The 13,617-nt window shown below is 49.8% G+C and overlaps 1 protein-coding gene across 4 annotated transcripts in view; it reads left to right on the top strand.

Annotated features, from left to right (window-relative positions):
* NFATC2 (nuclear factor of activated T cells 2) overlaps positions 1 to 13,617 on the top strand; it is a 160,241-nt gene that overhangs the window by 92,046 nt on the left and 54,578 nt on the right. For all 4 annotated transcript variants that reach the window (XM_089897078.1, XM_089897079.1, XM_022597667.2 and 1 more), the window contains exon 6: positions 2,494 to 2,634. In XM_089897078.1, the coding sequence (XP_089753204.1) occupies positions 2,494 to 2,634 (141 nt within the window). The remainder of the gene's footprint in view (positions 1 to 2,493; positions 2,635 to 13,617) is intronic.

Raw genomic sequence — 13,617 nt, 5'->3', positions numbered from 1 at the left:
AGACTTGGCAAAGGGAGAATCAGTTAGTTGCTTGAAACTGTGAGGCTGTGGAGGGAGAAGCAATGAGTTTGCTTCAGGAAATAGCAGAGTTGTGTTCACAGCAATGCACAGTGATTCATGGAGCAGCCGTCTGGCCCAGCCTCCCGCCCACTGCTTAGAACTCATGGCCACGTCCAGGCCCCGGCCTCGCTGGCTTGGGAGCCCTTGGCCGGCTTGCCCAGGAGCCATGACTCAGGCTTTCCACCTGCAAAATGGGAAGGATGGCTCTTGCCGCCTCCCCACCCATCCCTGGGACCAAAAGCCCCCACTGGCCCCCTGAACGCATCAAAGGCAGATCTTAAAAGCTGGGACCTGCTCTTCTAGGCGGTGTGGCTGCTGCTTTCACTGCTAATAAATCCCCATTGGTGGCAGCTCAATTAGGAAGTCATACAGAACTCCTCTGTTGAAAGAAAGGCTTAATAACCTGGCCCATGTGGGAGAAATTAGCAGCTTCTGCAGAGAGGCCTTTTTAATACGTACTCTTAACTGGCAGCGCCTTAGAACCACGCTGGCTGGTGGGCCCCTGGGAACAGAGAGCCTGGGCTGAGCCTGGGATGGGAAGATACCGGCAGGGCCATCACTGAGAGTCATCCGGCTGCATTTTCAGTGTAAAGTGTCTGGGAGCATCTGGTCCACAGCAGACTCCTTAAATGTCACCAAGTGTGTGGCTGCTCCTGAAGGGACTGATTTCAACGTGGCTCTGGGGCCGAAGGAAGGGGGGTGCTGGACCTGGAGGCCCAGGCCAGCCAGGAGGACAGGGTTGGGTCTGAGCCTCGGGCCTCACGTGGCTGCATCCCCCGCTCCCGGATGGGGAGGTCCGCAGGCCCCTGGCACGGAAAGGGCTGGCCCTCTGCCCAGTTCTTGGGCTCTGGGAGGAACGCCAGGAGCTCAGGCTGACTCACCCAGGGAGGGCCGGCCTCTTCGGCCCACGCTGCCAAGGCGAGGCCGAGGAGATGGTCCCTCATGCTGGATGGGACCCATTTCTCACCCTGCCCAGGAAAGGCATCTGGAGAGGGTCTTCATTCTTTCCTGCAGCCCACCTTCAGAAGAATTGGTTGGCTGGAGGGGCTAGGAGGTGGGGTTCTGGAGCTGGACAAACCAGTTCTGGAGGGGTCAGATCTAAGCGTCACCCCATCTGACTTCTCCTAGGCTTTAGTTTGCTCCCCAAAGGTGAATAATTTTAGTACTTCTTTTCTTAGAAGGTTACTGTGAGCATTCAAATATGTCACTGTGGTTAAACACTCAACCTGTGTCATTCCTCATTGTAGATACAGATGAAGATGTAGGTGCAGATATGTAGAGATCGTGATACGTATATGTGTGTCAAGATATATTGAGACACATCTGTATCCATATGTATCTCCATCCATCCATCCATCAACCCTTCCTCCCTCCCTCCCTCCCTCTTTCTTTCCTCCCTTCCTCCTTTCCTCCCATCTATCAATACTTGCATCCACCCATCTCAGGCATCCCCTGCTAAGTCCTAGGAACTGTCCCCAGCCCTGGGCTCACAGCATGCACAAAGCAACGCTCCTCCCTCCTGGGCTCACCTTCTCGTGGGGAAGAGACGAAAGACAAATGAACCAATAAAGCTACATGTAGTGCGTCTGAAAGTGGACAGTTCTTTGGCAATGATTAAGCAGGATAAAGGGGAAAGAGGGAGAGACACAGCCAGACAGATGGAGAGAGGGTGGGTACTGCTGTTTTAACTCTGAGGGGGAGAATGGAGGGCTAGGGGTAAGGAAGCTGCCCTGAGGAGGTGACATCTGAGGAGAAACCTGCAAGAAGTGAGGAAGGTAGCCATGCGGGTAATCAGGGAAGAACCTTCCAGAGAGAAAGACCTGAAAGGGCAGACATTGAAAGATAGCATGCTATGTATGTTTGAGAGATGGTGAGAACATTCTAGAAGTGTGACTGGAGCAGAGTGAGCAAGGGGGAGTTCTAGGAAGTGTGGTCAGAGAAGTGATGGGGGCAAATCATGTTCAGGATGGCAAACGAATTCCAAGGCCAAGGCATCTGAACCTTTAGGAATCAGGTCCTGAAGTTTACATCCGTGAGCCCTTCGTGTGTTGCTGACATCAAGTGCAGGAGAAGAGAGTACATTCTAGCAAAGGAAATCTCTTACAAAAAAGTTGATTTGCCCATCCTTTTATTAAAAAAATCAAATTCTTACTCTCCTTTCCTCCCTCAAAGGAGAACAGGCATCTGTCTCTTGATTCATGAAAATGAAAAGTGTTGTTAGGAGAAAATTAGCCGAAATTACTTGGGGCATTTTGACAAGAACATAACATTTGCATAGTCACTGGTTGCCAGGGGTGAGGCTTCCATGTTTGCAACGACAGCAAGTGACAAAGGTGGGCAGAGTGCATTGTGTCCCGTTCCTGTGAAATCACTGGACGATTCTGCATGGGCGTCTCCTGTCATCACACTGTCTTCTTTTTCTCTCACCCGCAGCCCAGCGATCCGCCCACGAGCTGCCCATGGTGGAAAGACAAGACATCGACAGCTGCCTGGTCTACGGGGGCCAGCAGATGATTCTCACGGGACAGAACTTCACGGCCGAGTCCAAAGTCGTGTTTACCGAGAAGACCACAGGTCAGGGGGCCTTCTGAGTGCCATACAAAATTGACCATCTTTTTCTTTCCAATGACATTGATTTGGGGGATAGATCCCATTGTGTAGAGTTTCCTATCCTGCTCTCCTTACCATGAGAAATTTCCCTTGTCTCCAGTGATCTTGATATTGACACGGTTCACCATTGCATGAGCGTGTTATAATGTATTTTAACTCATCCTTGCTTGTTTTGTTGGATGATAAAGTTTTGCCCAACCCTAACTTTTTTTTTTTTTTTTTGCGGTACGCGGGCCTCTCACTGTTGTGGCCTCTCCCGTTGTGGAGCACAGGCTCCGGACGCGCAGGCTCAGCGGCCATGGCTCACGGGCCCAGCCGCTCCGCGGCATGTGGGATCTTCCCGGACCGGGGCATGAACCCGCGTCCCCTGCATCGGCAGGCGGACTCTCAACCACTGCGCCACCAGGGAAGCCCCCCACCCCTAACTTTTTAAAAAAAATTTATATTTTCACATCAGGAGACACATTCTTTTAAGTTTTTTACTGTTATCAAGAAGGGAGGGCTAGCAACACAATGATTAATCGTGCATGCTCTGGCCCTGGGTATCCTGGGTTCAAATCCTGCCTTTGCTACTTGCTTGCTCTGTGATCTTAGGCAAATTACCTGACATTTCTGTGCCTCCATTTCTTTATGTATAGAATGACAATAGCAAGAGTTATTACCCCATAGGGTTGTCGCGAGGGTTAAATGAGTTAATACATGTCAGGTAATTATAATGGCACCAGGTATATTGTTAGTCAACAAATACTGGCTGCTTATATTTTTATTATAAATAGTACTGCAGTTAATCTTGTTATACTTGGAGGATTAATCTTCTTATACATGAATCTCCATGTGTATCTTTTTTGTTTATTTAGGGTTTATTCCAGAGTACAATTTTGGATAGTCATTTCAAGAGCTTGAAATACATATTGCTTCTAGAATTCAAATTACCTTCCAGAAACATACAAATGGGAAACTTCCACCAATACTGTGTCAGTGATGGTTTCACCCCATCGCAGAAGTGCCGTGTTTTTTAATTTAAAAAAATATTTGCTGAATTGGTACTGTTTTGACTTGGCACTCCTTTGCTATGAGAGGTTTAATGTTTCTGTTTATTGGACCTGTGTATTCTTTCTTATATGGACTGTCTGTTAATATGATCACCAATGAGGACATGGTAGAAAGACAGTGATCAAAAGTAGGAAAAATATCAGGTTATATAATTTATTTGATAGTTATCGATGCTAGGCCAAGCTTTTTTTTTTCTTCCTATGACATGATTTCCAGTTAATTCAAAGGGGTGTTTGTCTGTTTGTTTACTGCCCTGAGGAAGATCCACAGACTGTCACAGGCAGGTTGTCCACTTGTGGGGATTTTGCACTGCATGAGGGTACCTCCTCTGGGGGCTGCCATTCAAACTGGGTACATCCTGGAGCTGTGTGTTACTAAACTTCTGATGGGAGGAAGCGGAGTGTCTTAGGGAAGGGGTGCTTCTTCCCAGGTCACACAAAGCCTCCTCTTGAGATGGGCTGGCCCTGTGACTAGGGTGTGACAACTGCTTCCTTACACTTTGGAAGCATGATACAAGGCAGGTGGTTTTAAAGAAGTTTGATGAAGCCATTGCCAAAAAACCCCCACAAAAAACGGGCATTAAGTAAGGCTGTGGCAGTGGGGAGACGGACAGGTGGGTTTGAGTGGTTCAGAAGGCATGTGGTCAGTCCCTGCGGGTTTGAGGGGCTGTGGTAGTGCCGTGAGGGGAGAGGAACGCAGATGTGTAAGTGGGTGCATTGCATCTGTCATATGGTTGTCCAGTACTTTATTTAACCATTCTCCCTTTATTGGATGTTAGGCTGCTTCCAACTCTGTGCTATTGTAAGTAACTCAGTGATGAACATCCTCGATATTCCTTTGGTCAGCTAGGTAAGGACTCATGTTCTCCAGCCAGTCTGCTTGTGTTCAAAGCCCAGGTCTACTACTTTCTAGCTGGGGGACCTTGGGCAAGTTACTTAACCTCTCTGGGCAACAGTTTCCTTCTCTGTATAAAGAGAATGGTGGCAGTTCTACCTCGTAGGGTGGTCATACGATTAAGAGTTCATAAATGCTTGGTACAGGTGTCCCTCAGTATCTGCAGGAGATTGGTGCCAGGATCCCCGTGGATACCAACCTCTGCGAATGCTCAAGTCCTTTGTATACAGTGGTGTAGTATTTGCATAGAACCTATGCACATCCTCTCATATACTTTAAATCACTCTAGATTACTTCTAAGACCTAATACCAGGTAAATGCTATGTAAATAGTTGCCAGTGAATGGCAAATTCAAGTTTTGCTTTTTTGGAACTTTCTGGAATTTTGGGGGGAATATTTTTATCTGTGGTTGGTTGAATCCATGGATGTGGAACCTGTGGATTCGGAGGGCCAACTGTACATAGTAAGTGCTTGATATGTATTAGCTGATGCTGTTTGTTATTGTTATTTCCTAGGGTTGAGGCCTACATGTGATGTAGTGCGTTCAAGGGGCATGCACATTTTTAAGTGTCTTGATACATTTTGGAGGAGACTTTGTCAGGTGGTGGAACAGCAGTCTCGTGGCAAGAAGTTACTAGGCTCTCATGAGACAGAGAGCAAACCTGTGTGGCTGGAGTAGAGGTTGGTTATCACCAGAAAGTGCTTTGATGAGCAGGCGAAGCCCAGAGCAGAGAGGTCTCCTGATGCCAGGTAGAGACATGGCTTTGGTTTAGTCTGCACATGAGTAAGGTAACAGGGAGTCATGGTGGGTTCTTGAGCAGGAGAGTGACATGAAATGTAAATGGCCAAGTAAACATTACCTGATGGATCTCCAGGACCAGGAAATCATCCTGCTGGCCTTCTGCTGACTTTCACAAGAAGTGTATGGCTTCAAGGCGCCTTATTGGCAGAGAGGAAATGCTAGTAATATACAGACATCTTGTTCTCTGTGTCCAGGTTGGCAGTCTCTTTGAGGGGCTGCTGGAATTGTGCAGGGATGGCTTGGAGGCCAGGTGCTACCAAGTTCCTTGTGGAATTAGGAGCCAGACAGCTTTAAACTGTCTAGAGAGCTTGTGAGGCTACTCAAGGGCCTCCAGTAGGTATTTGCTGGCTGGCTGGCTGGCTGGCTGGATGCAAGGCATTTACTCTCTAGCTTTCCTTCTCTTGGTTTCAGAAGAAATTTCAGTTTACCTCTTGAAGGGAGGAAAACCCAGAGTCTGTTTCAACTTTGAAAAATTGCATGTTAATAAGAAGAGGAATGATAATAGTTTTCTCTGATAGAAGCCTGTCTGTGGGCGGGCCCTTTGCCTGCTGCGTTCTGCATCTTGTCTCATCGAACCGGACACCCGCGGGAGGCAGGTGGCTAAGCCTGGAGAAGTTAGCGGACTCACCTGCAGATTATACAGCATCGTTCTGTTGTTCAGTTTCCCTGGACCTCAGATTCCAGTGAGCGAGTTAATAACAGTCTTGCCCTCCCAGAGTTAAACGCATAAGCAAGCAGCGGGCACTCAGCACGTCGGGCGTGCTTGTGGAGTGTTCGTTGTTATTTTTACGGTTTCTCCAGTATTCTCATTGCTTAGGCCATAGACATTGTTTACTGGACCCACACTGCCCCAGTGCGGGCCTGGCAGGCAGACTTTGGGAGGCTGTAAGCTGCACTGGTTACCAGCATAGCTCTGAGGTCAGACGGCCTGGGTTTGAACCCATGATCTGCATTTGGTAGCTTTGTCATCCTGGGTAAGTCATGTCACCTCTCTGAGCCAATATTTCCTCTTTTGTAAAATACAGATGATTTACTTCACTTGAGAGACAAGAAGATTAAATGAGATGATACAGTTTAGGCTCTTTGCGTAGAGCTTGGCACCTTACAGGTGCTCATTAAATGTCAGCTTTTATTATTATTCTCATCATCATCATATCTTGGCTGTGGAAGGACAGGGATGGGTACGATTTTATCTCATGGAACGAAGAGACATTGAAAAACAAGAATAAGTGATAATAAACTATGTGCCAGGCCTTGTTCTAAGCGCTTTATATGTATTAACAATCTGATTCCTCATAGCAGCCGTACAAGATAGCTATTTTCTGATGAGAAACTGAACACAGAGAGGTTAAATAACTTATCGAAGATCACACAGCTGGTAAATGGCAGTGCTGGGTTGGCCCCTAGGAAGCCTGGCTCTAGAATCTGTATCCTTGATCATTTAGCTTTTCTACTTTGAAAAAGTTCAGAACCGGGTTAATTTGTCTGAAGATCCTTTAGCTGCTCTGAGCCACTGACTTGAAGCATTTTGTGGTGAGATAGACTCTTGAATTCTGCAGCAAGTCACCAAGGCCAGGTAGGTCCATTTAGGACTGTGGCGTGTCTAACGTACAAGAACCTGGGGTGAATACGGTCCCTGGATCGATGCCAACAGACAAGCCGGGGTGTCTGAGGTGTCCCTGGGCCCTCAGAGAAGTGGTGGGCTTCTCTCGTGGGATGTCTGGCTCCGGGTGGCTCTGACAGACAGAGGGGGGGAGTTGCCTTGTGTTTGCAGGGAGCCAGCCCTGCTCTTTTGACCCCAAGAACTTGCCTCCCAGCCCAGGACTGCCTTCTGCAGGGGGAATCCCTGTTGCTCAACTTCTTTTTTCCAAAACGCAGCCCCGTTCCCATCTCCATGGACAGTTTGGCCAGCAGGGCCGCTGCGAGGTGGGGTGGAGTGGAACAGTTGAAGTTTTCCAAGGAAGGGGAACCCCAGCTGGTTCTCACATTAAGGAAAGGTGGACAGCCTCCTGGGCTAATCTTAGACCCCCTGTTGGGTCATCGGCACCACCAGCTCCAAAGTTCTTTTTATAGCCGTCGACCGAGATGGAATTGGCAGTTCCACTCCAGCAGGATGACAAATTGGAGGACGGTGGAAAAACAGTAGGAGAGGGGTAGCGTGGTGTTTCTTAAGTTAGAAAAGCTCGGTGTTTTGGAAAATGGCATCGTATTTATAGCAGCAGTAATAATAATGATTATTATATTGTTTTTATTACCATTTTTAATCATTTGCATGACTTCCAGGAGCCCGTATGTGCTGGCCCTTGCCCGTCTCTCTGATTTCAGCTTTTTTGGCTCACCCTCTTGCTCCTTTGGCCGTAGCTACACTGTCTTCGTTCTGTCCTCAAACACCCCACACTCCTTTCTGTCACAGGACCTTTGCTTTTGCTGTTTCCTCATGGGTTGTGGCCTCCTACTCCTACAAGTCTCAGCTCAGGGTGACTTTCTTAAGGAGCCCCTCCTTGACCAACTGCTCTGAAGTTGTTCAACCTCTGCCACAGCCCTGTCCCTCTCTGTCCCATTGCCCTGCCCTGTTTGCCCAGTAGTAGTTAGCTCTACTGGAATTATCTTGTCTCTGATGTCTCCCGCGTCAGAGTTCCTCGAGGACGGGGACGTGGTGTTTACTGCTGTATGTGCAGCATCTAGAACAGCCCCTGGCACTTAGTAGGTTCTTATACATGTTGTTGAATGAATGTGTCCTCTCCTTTAATAGTCATACTGGCCCCGAGAGGCAGGCGCATTACCCCCATTTTACAGATGAGACAACTGAGGCTCACAGAGGTCAAGCCATGGGCCCCAGGTCAGCTCACAGCAGGTAACAGAGCTGGAATCCCAGGCAACATTTATCATCAATCCCCAAGGAATCTCTCTAGGCACATCCAAGAGGACAAAGAGGAACCCAGCAGAACGATCAGCATCTTTCCTATTTACCATTTTCAGTAATTGCTGAAAAGCCTTTATATATTCTGTGAAATTTAAAAAATGTGTAACCTTCTAGGCGAAGGTCACGCCGGGAAGTCCAGGCTGTTCCTGACTTCAGCTGGTAACCCTGGCGCCCGGCCACCCAGGCCTCAGGCGGAGTCGGGGGTCCCAGCAAAACATTGCAAAACAGGAAAAAATCTAAGGACACAAAAATAAAAGTGATGTGGCAGCGGAAACCGGGTTGCCATGGCTTTGAGCGACTCGCTGCGCCTGGGTGGGATCCAATGTTTTGGAAGGTTCCTCCACATGACACAGGGTTTTGGAATTTTTCAGCTGGTAAATCTTTCTTAATTCAGGCCCCCGGCCCCAGCCAAGTAGCTCCCTGGCTCTCTGTGTCCCGCGGGGGCGTAGGTTGGAAACTTGCCCGCGTCGGATTACTCAGCTTTGAAACTTAAATTGTTTGAAGAGAACTTGTGTTTTGTTTTGTTGGACGATTTTCTGGACCACTCTGATGGCAGAGGCTCCTATCACCTGTTGAGAGGGCAAATTGATTTTTTAGAAAGGAGGCGTGGGTGGTGGAATTCCCTCTTTCCCACTGAGTCATCATATCCTAATGTGAGTCATTTTATGACTTGGAGGTTCCCAAAGGTTGTATTTTGAGCTTTGTTTAATAAATACAAATGCATATGCTTAAAATAAAAATTTTTTGCTAAATTAAGTACTTTTCCATGAATTAGTGCCCTGGAAACATTGGAACTCGCTTAGAGAAGACACCTCCTCTTCCCACCTGTTTTTCTCCGTGGGTTGGGCTTCACCCGGTCTGGTGTCTTCTGAAAAAATTGACCTGGTCTGGGAGTCCCTCTGTTTTGGTCTTCCCACTGGGAGAGGTCAGACTCCAAGCTGGGCTTGCCCATGACTAAGGCTCTGTAGACCTTTGCCCTCGGTGACTCACGTCCACCGTGTCACTGGCCCCCGGAGCTGGAGCCCACCCCTTACACACAGCTGGCTGGGACACAGAGCTTTCCTCCAAAGACAGAGGCCAGATCGCCACCCGGGAGCCCCACTGGAGATAGAGAAAATGGTCTTATTTTCAGAGGGCTGAGTATTTGCCCAAACTTCAGTCCTCTTGCATGCGAGAGCAGACTGTGGAGTGAAAGGATCCTTCTGTTTAAATGCCTGAAAAAGAGGACACAGAGAAATGTTTTCTAATTAACTCGGGTCCGAGTGTTTCCACCATCAGGAATTGTTCTTGGCGCCAACAGACGTTCTGTAATTTGCAATTAGCAGGCTGGAATTTCCACCCCCGTCAAGAAAATCATGATATCTTTTATTAATGAATGGCCTGACACCCTCTTGTGTTATTTTTTTTTTTTCCCCCTACAGTTGTGGTTGCATACTTTTTTTTTTTAAAGTAAAAATTGTGTGTATTTAAGGGGTCAGCAGGCTGGATTTTGGATCACCCAGCAGATTTGGCTTGAAGCCTGGATAGGCCTCATATTATGTGCTTTGGGACTTAGTTTCCCCATCTCTAAAATGGTGTTGTTGGTATTTCAGTAATAAAAGGAGATCAAGGATCTGAAAGTGTCGGGCCATAGGAGGTGCCCAGAAAATGTCAGCTGACCTTCCATGTGTCCTCTGGGAGCTCAGTTTACTTAACAGGGAGTGGGGAAGGCAGGCCTGTGTTGGTTTCTTGTCTGGGAGAAGAGTCCTTCCTGGCACGGGTGCGTCTCTCCCCTCCTCTCAGCCCTGACCCTTCAGACTCCTGCTGTCACACCCGATACAGTGGAGGCAACATGACTAATGGTCCGCCCCCTGGCCCCATCTTACAGATGGGAAGCCAACTCACCGAGGGAGATTGGCAGACTTCCTTGAGGTGACAGGGCACATCAGAGGAAGGCGGGGTCCCAAACTCCCACTTCCCGGTTCCCAGGGTGACTGCGTGAGCTGGCGTGGGACATCTAGAGATGACATCCCATCGCTGAGAAGAGGTGCCCCTGGAGGCATGAAAGATGAGCTGAAATCCGGCCTCTATGTAAATGACCTGTTGTTGCTCTTTTAGCCTCACTCCTCTGCTCACTCAGCCCCCAGGACTTCCGTAGTTGCTCCCCAGATGTTTATTAAACCCCTACTGTGTGCAGGTTCTATGCCAGGCACTGGGGGCATATGACATACGAGATCCCTGCTCTCAGCGGGTAGACAGTCTCAAACTTGTTTATAAGGAGGTCACTTTGAGACAGGGCGAGTGCTGTGAAGACAGGGAAACCAGTCCTAGGAGAAAGAGCAAAGGGGCTGGAAGTTAAGAGAAAAATATAGGATGCTAAGTTAATTTCGCATCTCAAGCAGTGCATTTCTTTAATATGAGTATGTTCTGTGCAGTGGCACAGAGCTTGGGACAAACTGGTAGTTAAAAGAGTATTCATCATTTTCTGAAATTCAAATTTAACTGAACGGTCTGTATTTTTATTTATTAAATCTGGCAACCATGGACGGTGCAGTCAGGGAGGGCTTCCCTGAAGAGGTGGCTTTGAGCAGAGCCCTAAAGGCGGGAAAGAGGGAGCCATGTGGATGGTCAGAAGAGTGTCCAGGGCAGAAGGAACTGCCCCGTGCCAGGGTCTCAGCATGGGGATGAGCTTGGGGTGTTTGGGGAACTGAAAGCAGACCCAGGTGGCTGGTGCAGGGTGAGAGTGAGCGGGAGTGTGACACCAGTCAAGCCTGGAGAGGTCACCAGGGAGGGGGGGTCAGGTCATGCTGGGCCATGTAGGCGTGGCGAGGAGTTTGGATTTCTTTCCAAAAGCGAGTAGCTCTTGGAGGCTTTTAAGCATGGGGGTGTCATGATCTCATTTACATTTTTACCTTTTTTTTTTTTTTTTTTGCGGTACGCGGGCCTCTCACTGTTGTGGCCTCTCCCGTTGCGGAGCACAGGCTCCGGACGCGCAGGCTCAGCGGCCATGGCTCACGGGCCCAGCCGCTCCGCGGCATGTGGGATCTTCCCGGACCGGGGCACGAACCCGCGTCCCCTGCATCGGCAGGCGGACTCTCAGCCACTGCGCCACCAGGGAAGCCCTCATTTACATTTTTAAGGTTGCTCTGGCAATCTGGATGGAGAATGGTCTTTGGGGGTTGGGTGCAGGGACAAGTGGAAGCTGGGAGGTGACTGAACAGCCGCTGCAGTTGTGCAGGTGGGGGCAGGGCAGGTAAGCCCACCAGGAAGTGGCGGGGCAGGAGGAGAGGGGGAGGTGTGGGAATCAAGGCACTCCTCTCCAGCTCTCAGGAAATACACAGGGGCAGTGGTACCATTTCGGGTGGGGGAAACCCTAACTAAGGGGCCACTCCCAATCCCCCCATCTGCTGGGCTCGTTAAGCCCGTGCATCCAGGGAGCATGCGTTTTCCTGCTAGTTAGCAGTCGTCAAGAGCAGACTGAAATGACTTCAACCATCTTCATCTAGCTAATTTTAAAAAGCAGGGCCAGGCCTGGGAAGCGTCACACACAGTTTCCTAACCCAAGCAGACACTTTGATTTCCTCTCCGTTTGCCTCGAGCCCGGTGGCACGCTCACGGCCCCAGTGAGGACGGATCGCTTTCCCCCTCCTGAAAGCGTGCGCGTTTCTGCTGTGAGTGCTGACTGACACGAGGCTGACTGCTAAGGCTGCAGCCCGGATCCAGCGCCAGCCCTGCTGCTTCTTGCTGCTTTGCTCCATCGTAGGGTTCAAGAGCTGCCTGCAAAGAGAATCCACTCAGCAAACCCAAGTACAGGGGCCATCCATCCACAGACGCACTGGCTGTTCAGGCATGTTCCCCTGGCACTGCGGCCAAGCTAAAACAAAGGCTGTGGTGTTACTTGGGCCATGCGCTTCCTCCCACCCCATTTTTTTTTCTCTTGCAGAGTCTCACTAAGTCTTCTCTAGACCCAACCTCTTTGCCCAAAGAAATTGGCTCTTTTCTCTTCGCCTCTGAGTAAAGACTTGGAAGAGCCTGTTTTGTGCTGGCTGCCAGCCCGTGTTAATTTAGGACAGGGGAAGTTTGCCCGAACATCTGCTTGAAAGACCGAAGTCCTTTATTTCATCTCAGCCAGAGCAGGAGAAGCAGACTTGGTCTTCTTGAGCCTCTTCTGTTCTGGGCAGGTTTTCCAAGTCCCAGACCTGGGGTAGGGATCCGGAGGTGGATTATCTCGAACTTGGGCTGAGTGCCTCTGGTTGAGTTTGATTCCTTGTCTGCATCTGTACTCCAGGCTCATTCCTTCTCAGTCCGTTCACAGAAAGGACTCTTCAACAAGGGTTCGGTGATTTCTCTTTGTGGGGTCTTTTTGCTATAGAGGCCAGTGGTCAGACATTTCCTGAGCTCTGGCTGTGGGCTGAGCGCTGGGGAATATGACGTCAGTTTGTTCATTTAGTCCACCATTTTTTTTTTTTTTTTTTTTTTTTTTTTGCGGTACGCGGGCCTCTCACTGTTGTGGCCTCTCCCGTTGCGGAGCACAGGCTCCGGACGCGCAGGCTCAGCGGCCATGGCTCACGGGCCCAGCCGCTCCGCGGCACGTGGGATCTTCCCGGACCGGGGCACGAACCCGCGTCCCCTGCATCGGCAGGCGGACTCGCAACCACTGCGCCACCAGGGAAGCCCCACCATTGTTTATTGAGCATCTATTAAGGGCCAGACACGTAGTGCTGGGGAGAAAGCTGAGAGCAAGACCGCCATTTGGCCCCGCTCTCCGGGAGCCCCCAGCCTCGCAGGAGAGAGAGATGGAAGACCAGTGGGCTGATAAAATGATGTCAGAGAGTGGAAGGTAGGAGAAGAAACTGACAGAGGATGGGGGGACCTCCCTGAGCCAGACCTGAAGGATGGGGAGGAACTGGTCCTGGTGAGGTATGGAGAAGGGCAGGCATGGTTGTTGGAGGGATAGAGGAGGCCAGTGTATCCGGAGCTGAGTCGGGGGTCGGAAGCTGAGGAAGGAGGCAGTGTTCCCATCCCGGCAGATGTGAGGAACCTTGAATCCATTTCTCTTTTGAGCTCCGGTGGGACCCAGGGCCCTGCCTCCTTGTCTGGGGGCCATTGAGGGCAAGAGGGCATGTGTGGCTTGTGTCAAGGCCCCAGCAGCCTGCCGGGGGCCTGCTGTGCTGTAGGAGCTTAATCCACACTGGGGGTCCATGCCCAGCCTCCCTCTAAGATCGTGGCCCCAGGGGGCTCCTGGGAGACAGACAAATCAACAGGCAGTTGCAATATACTTTTTTCTTAAGAGAAA

The sequence above is a fragment of the Delphinapterus leucas genome, chromosome 15, assembly GCF_059928025.1.
Source record: "Delphinapterus leucas isolate spDelLeu-1000000601 "Yukka" chromosome 15, BTC_Dleu_Yukka2, whole genome shotgun sequence".
Lineage (NCBI taxonomy): Eukaryota > Metazoa > Chordata > Mammalia > Artiodactyla > Monodontidae > Delphinapterus > Delphinapterus leucas.
This window is presented reverse-complemented; position numbering and strand designations above follow the sequence as displayed.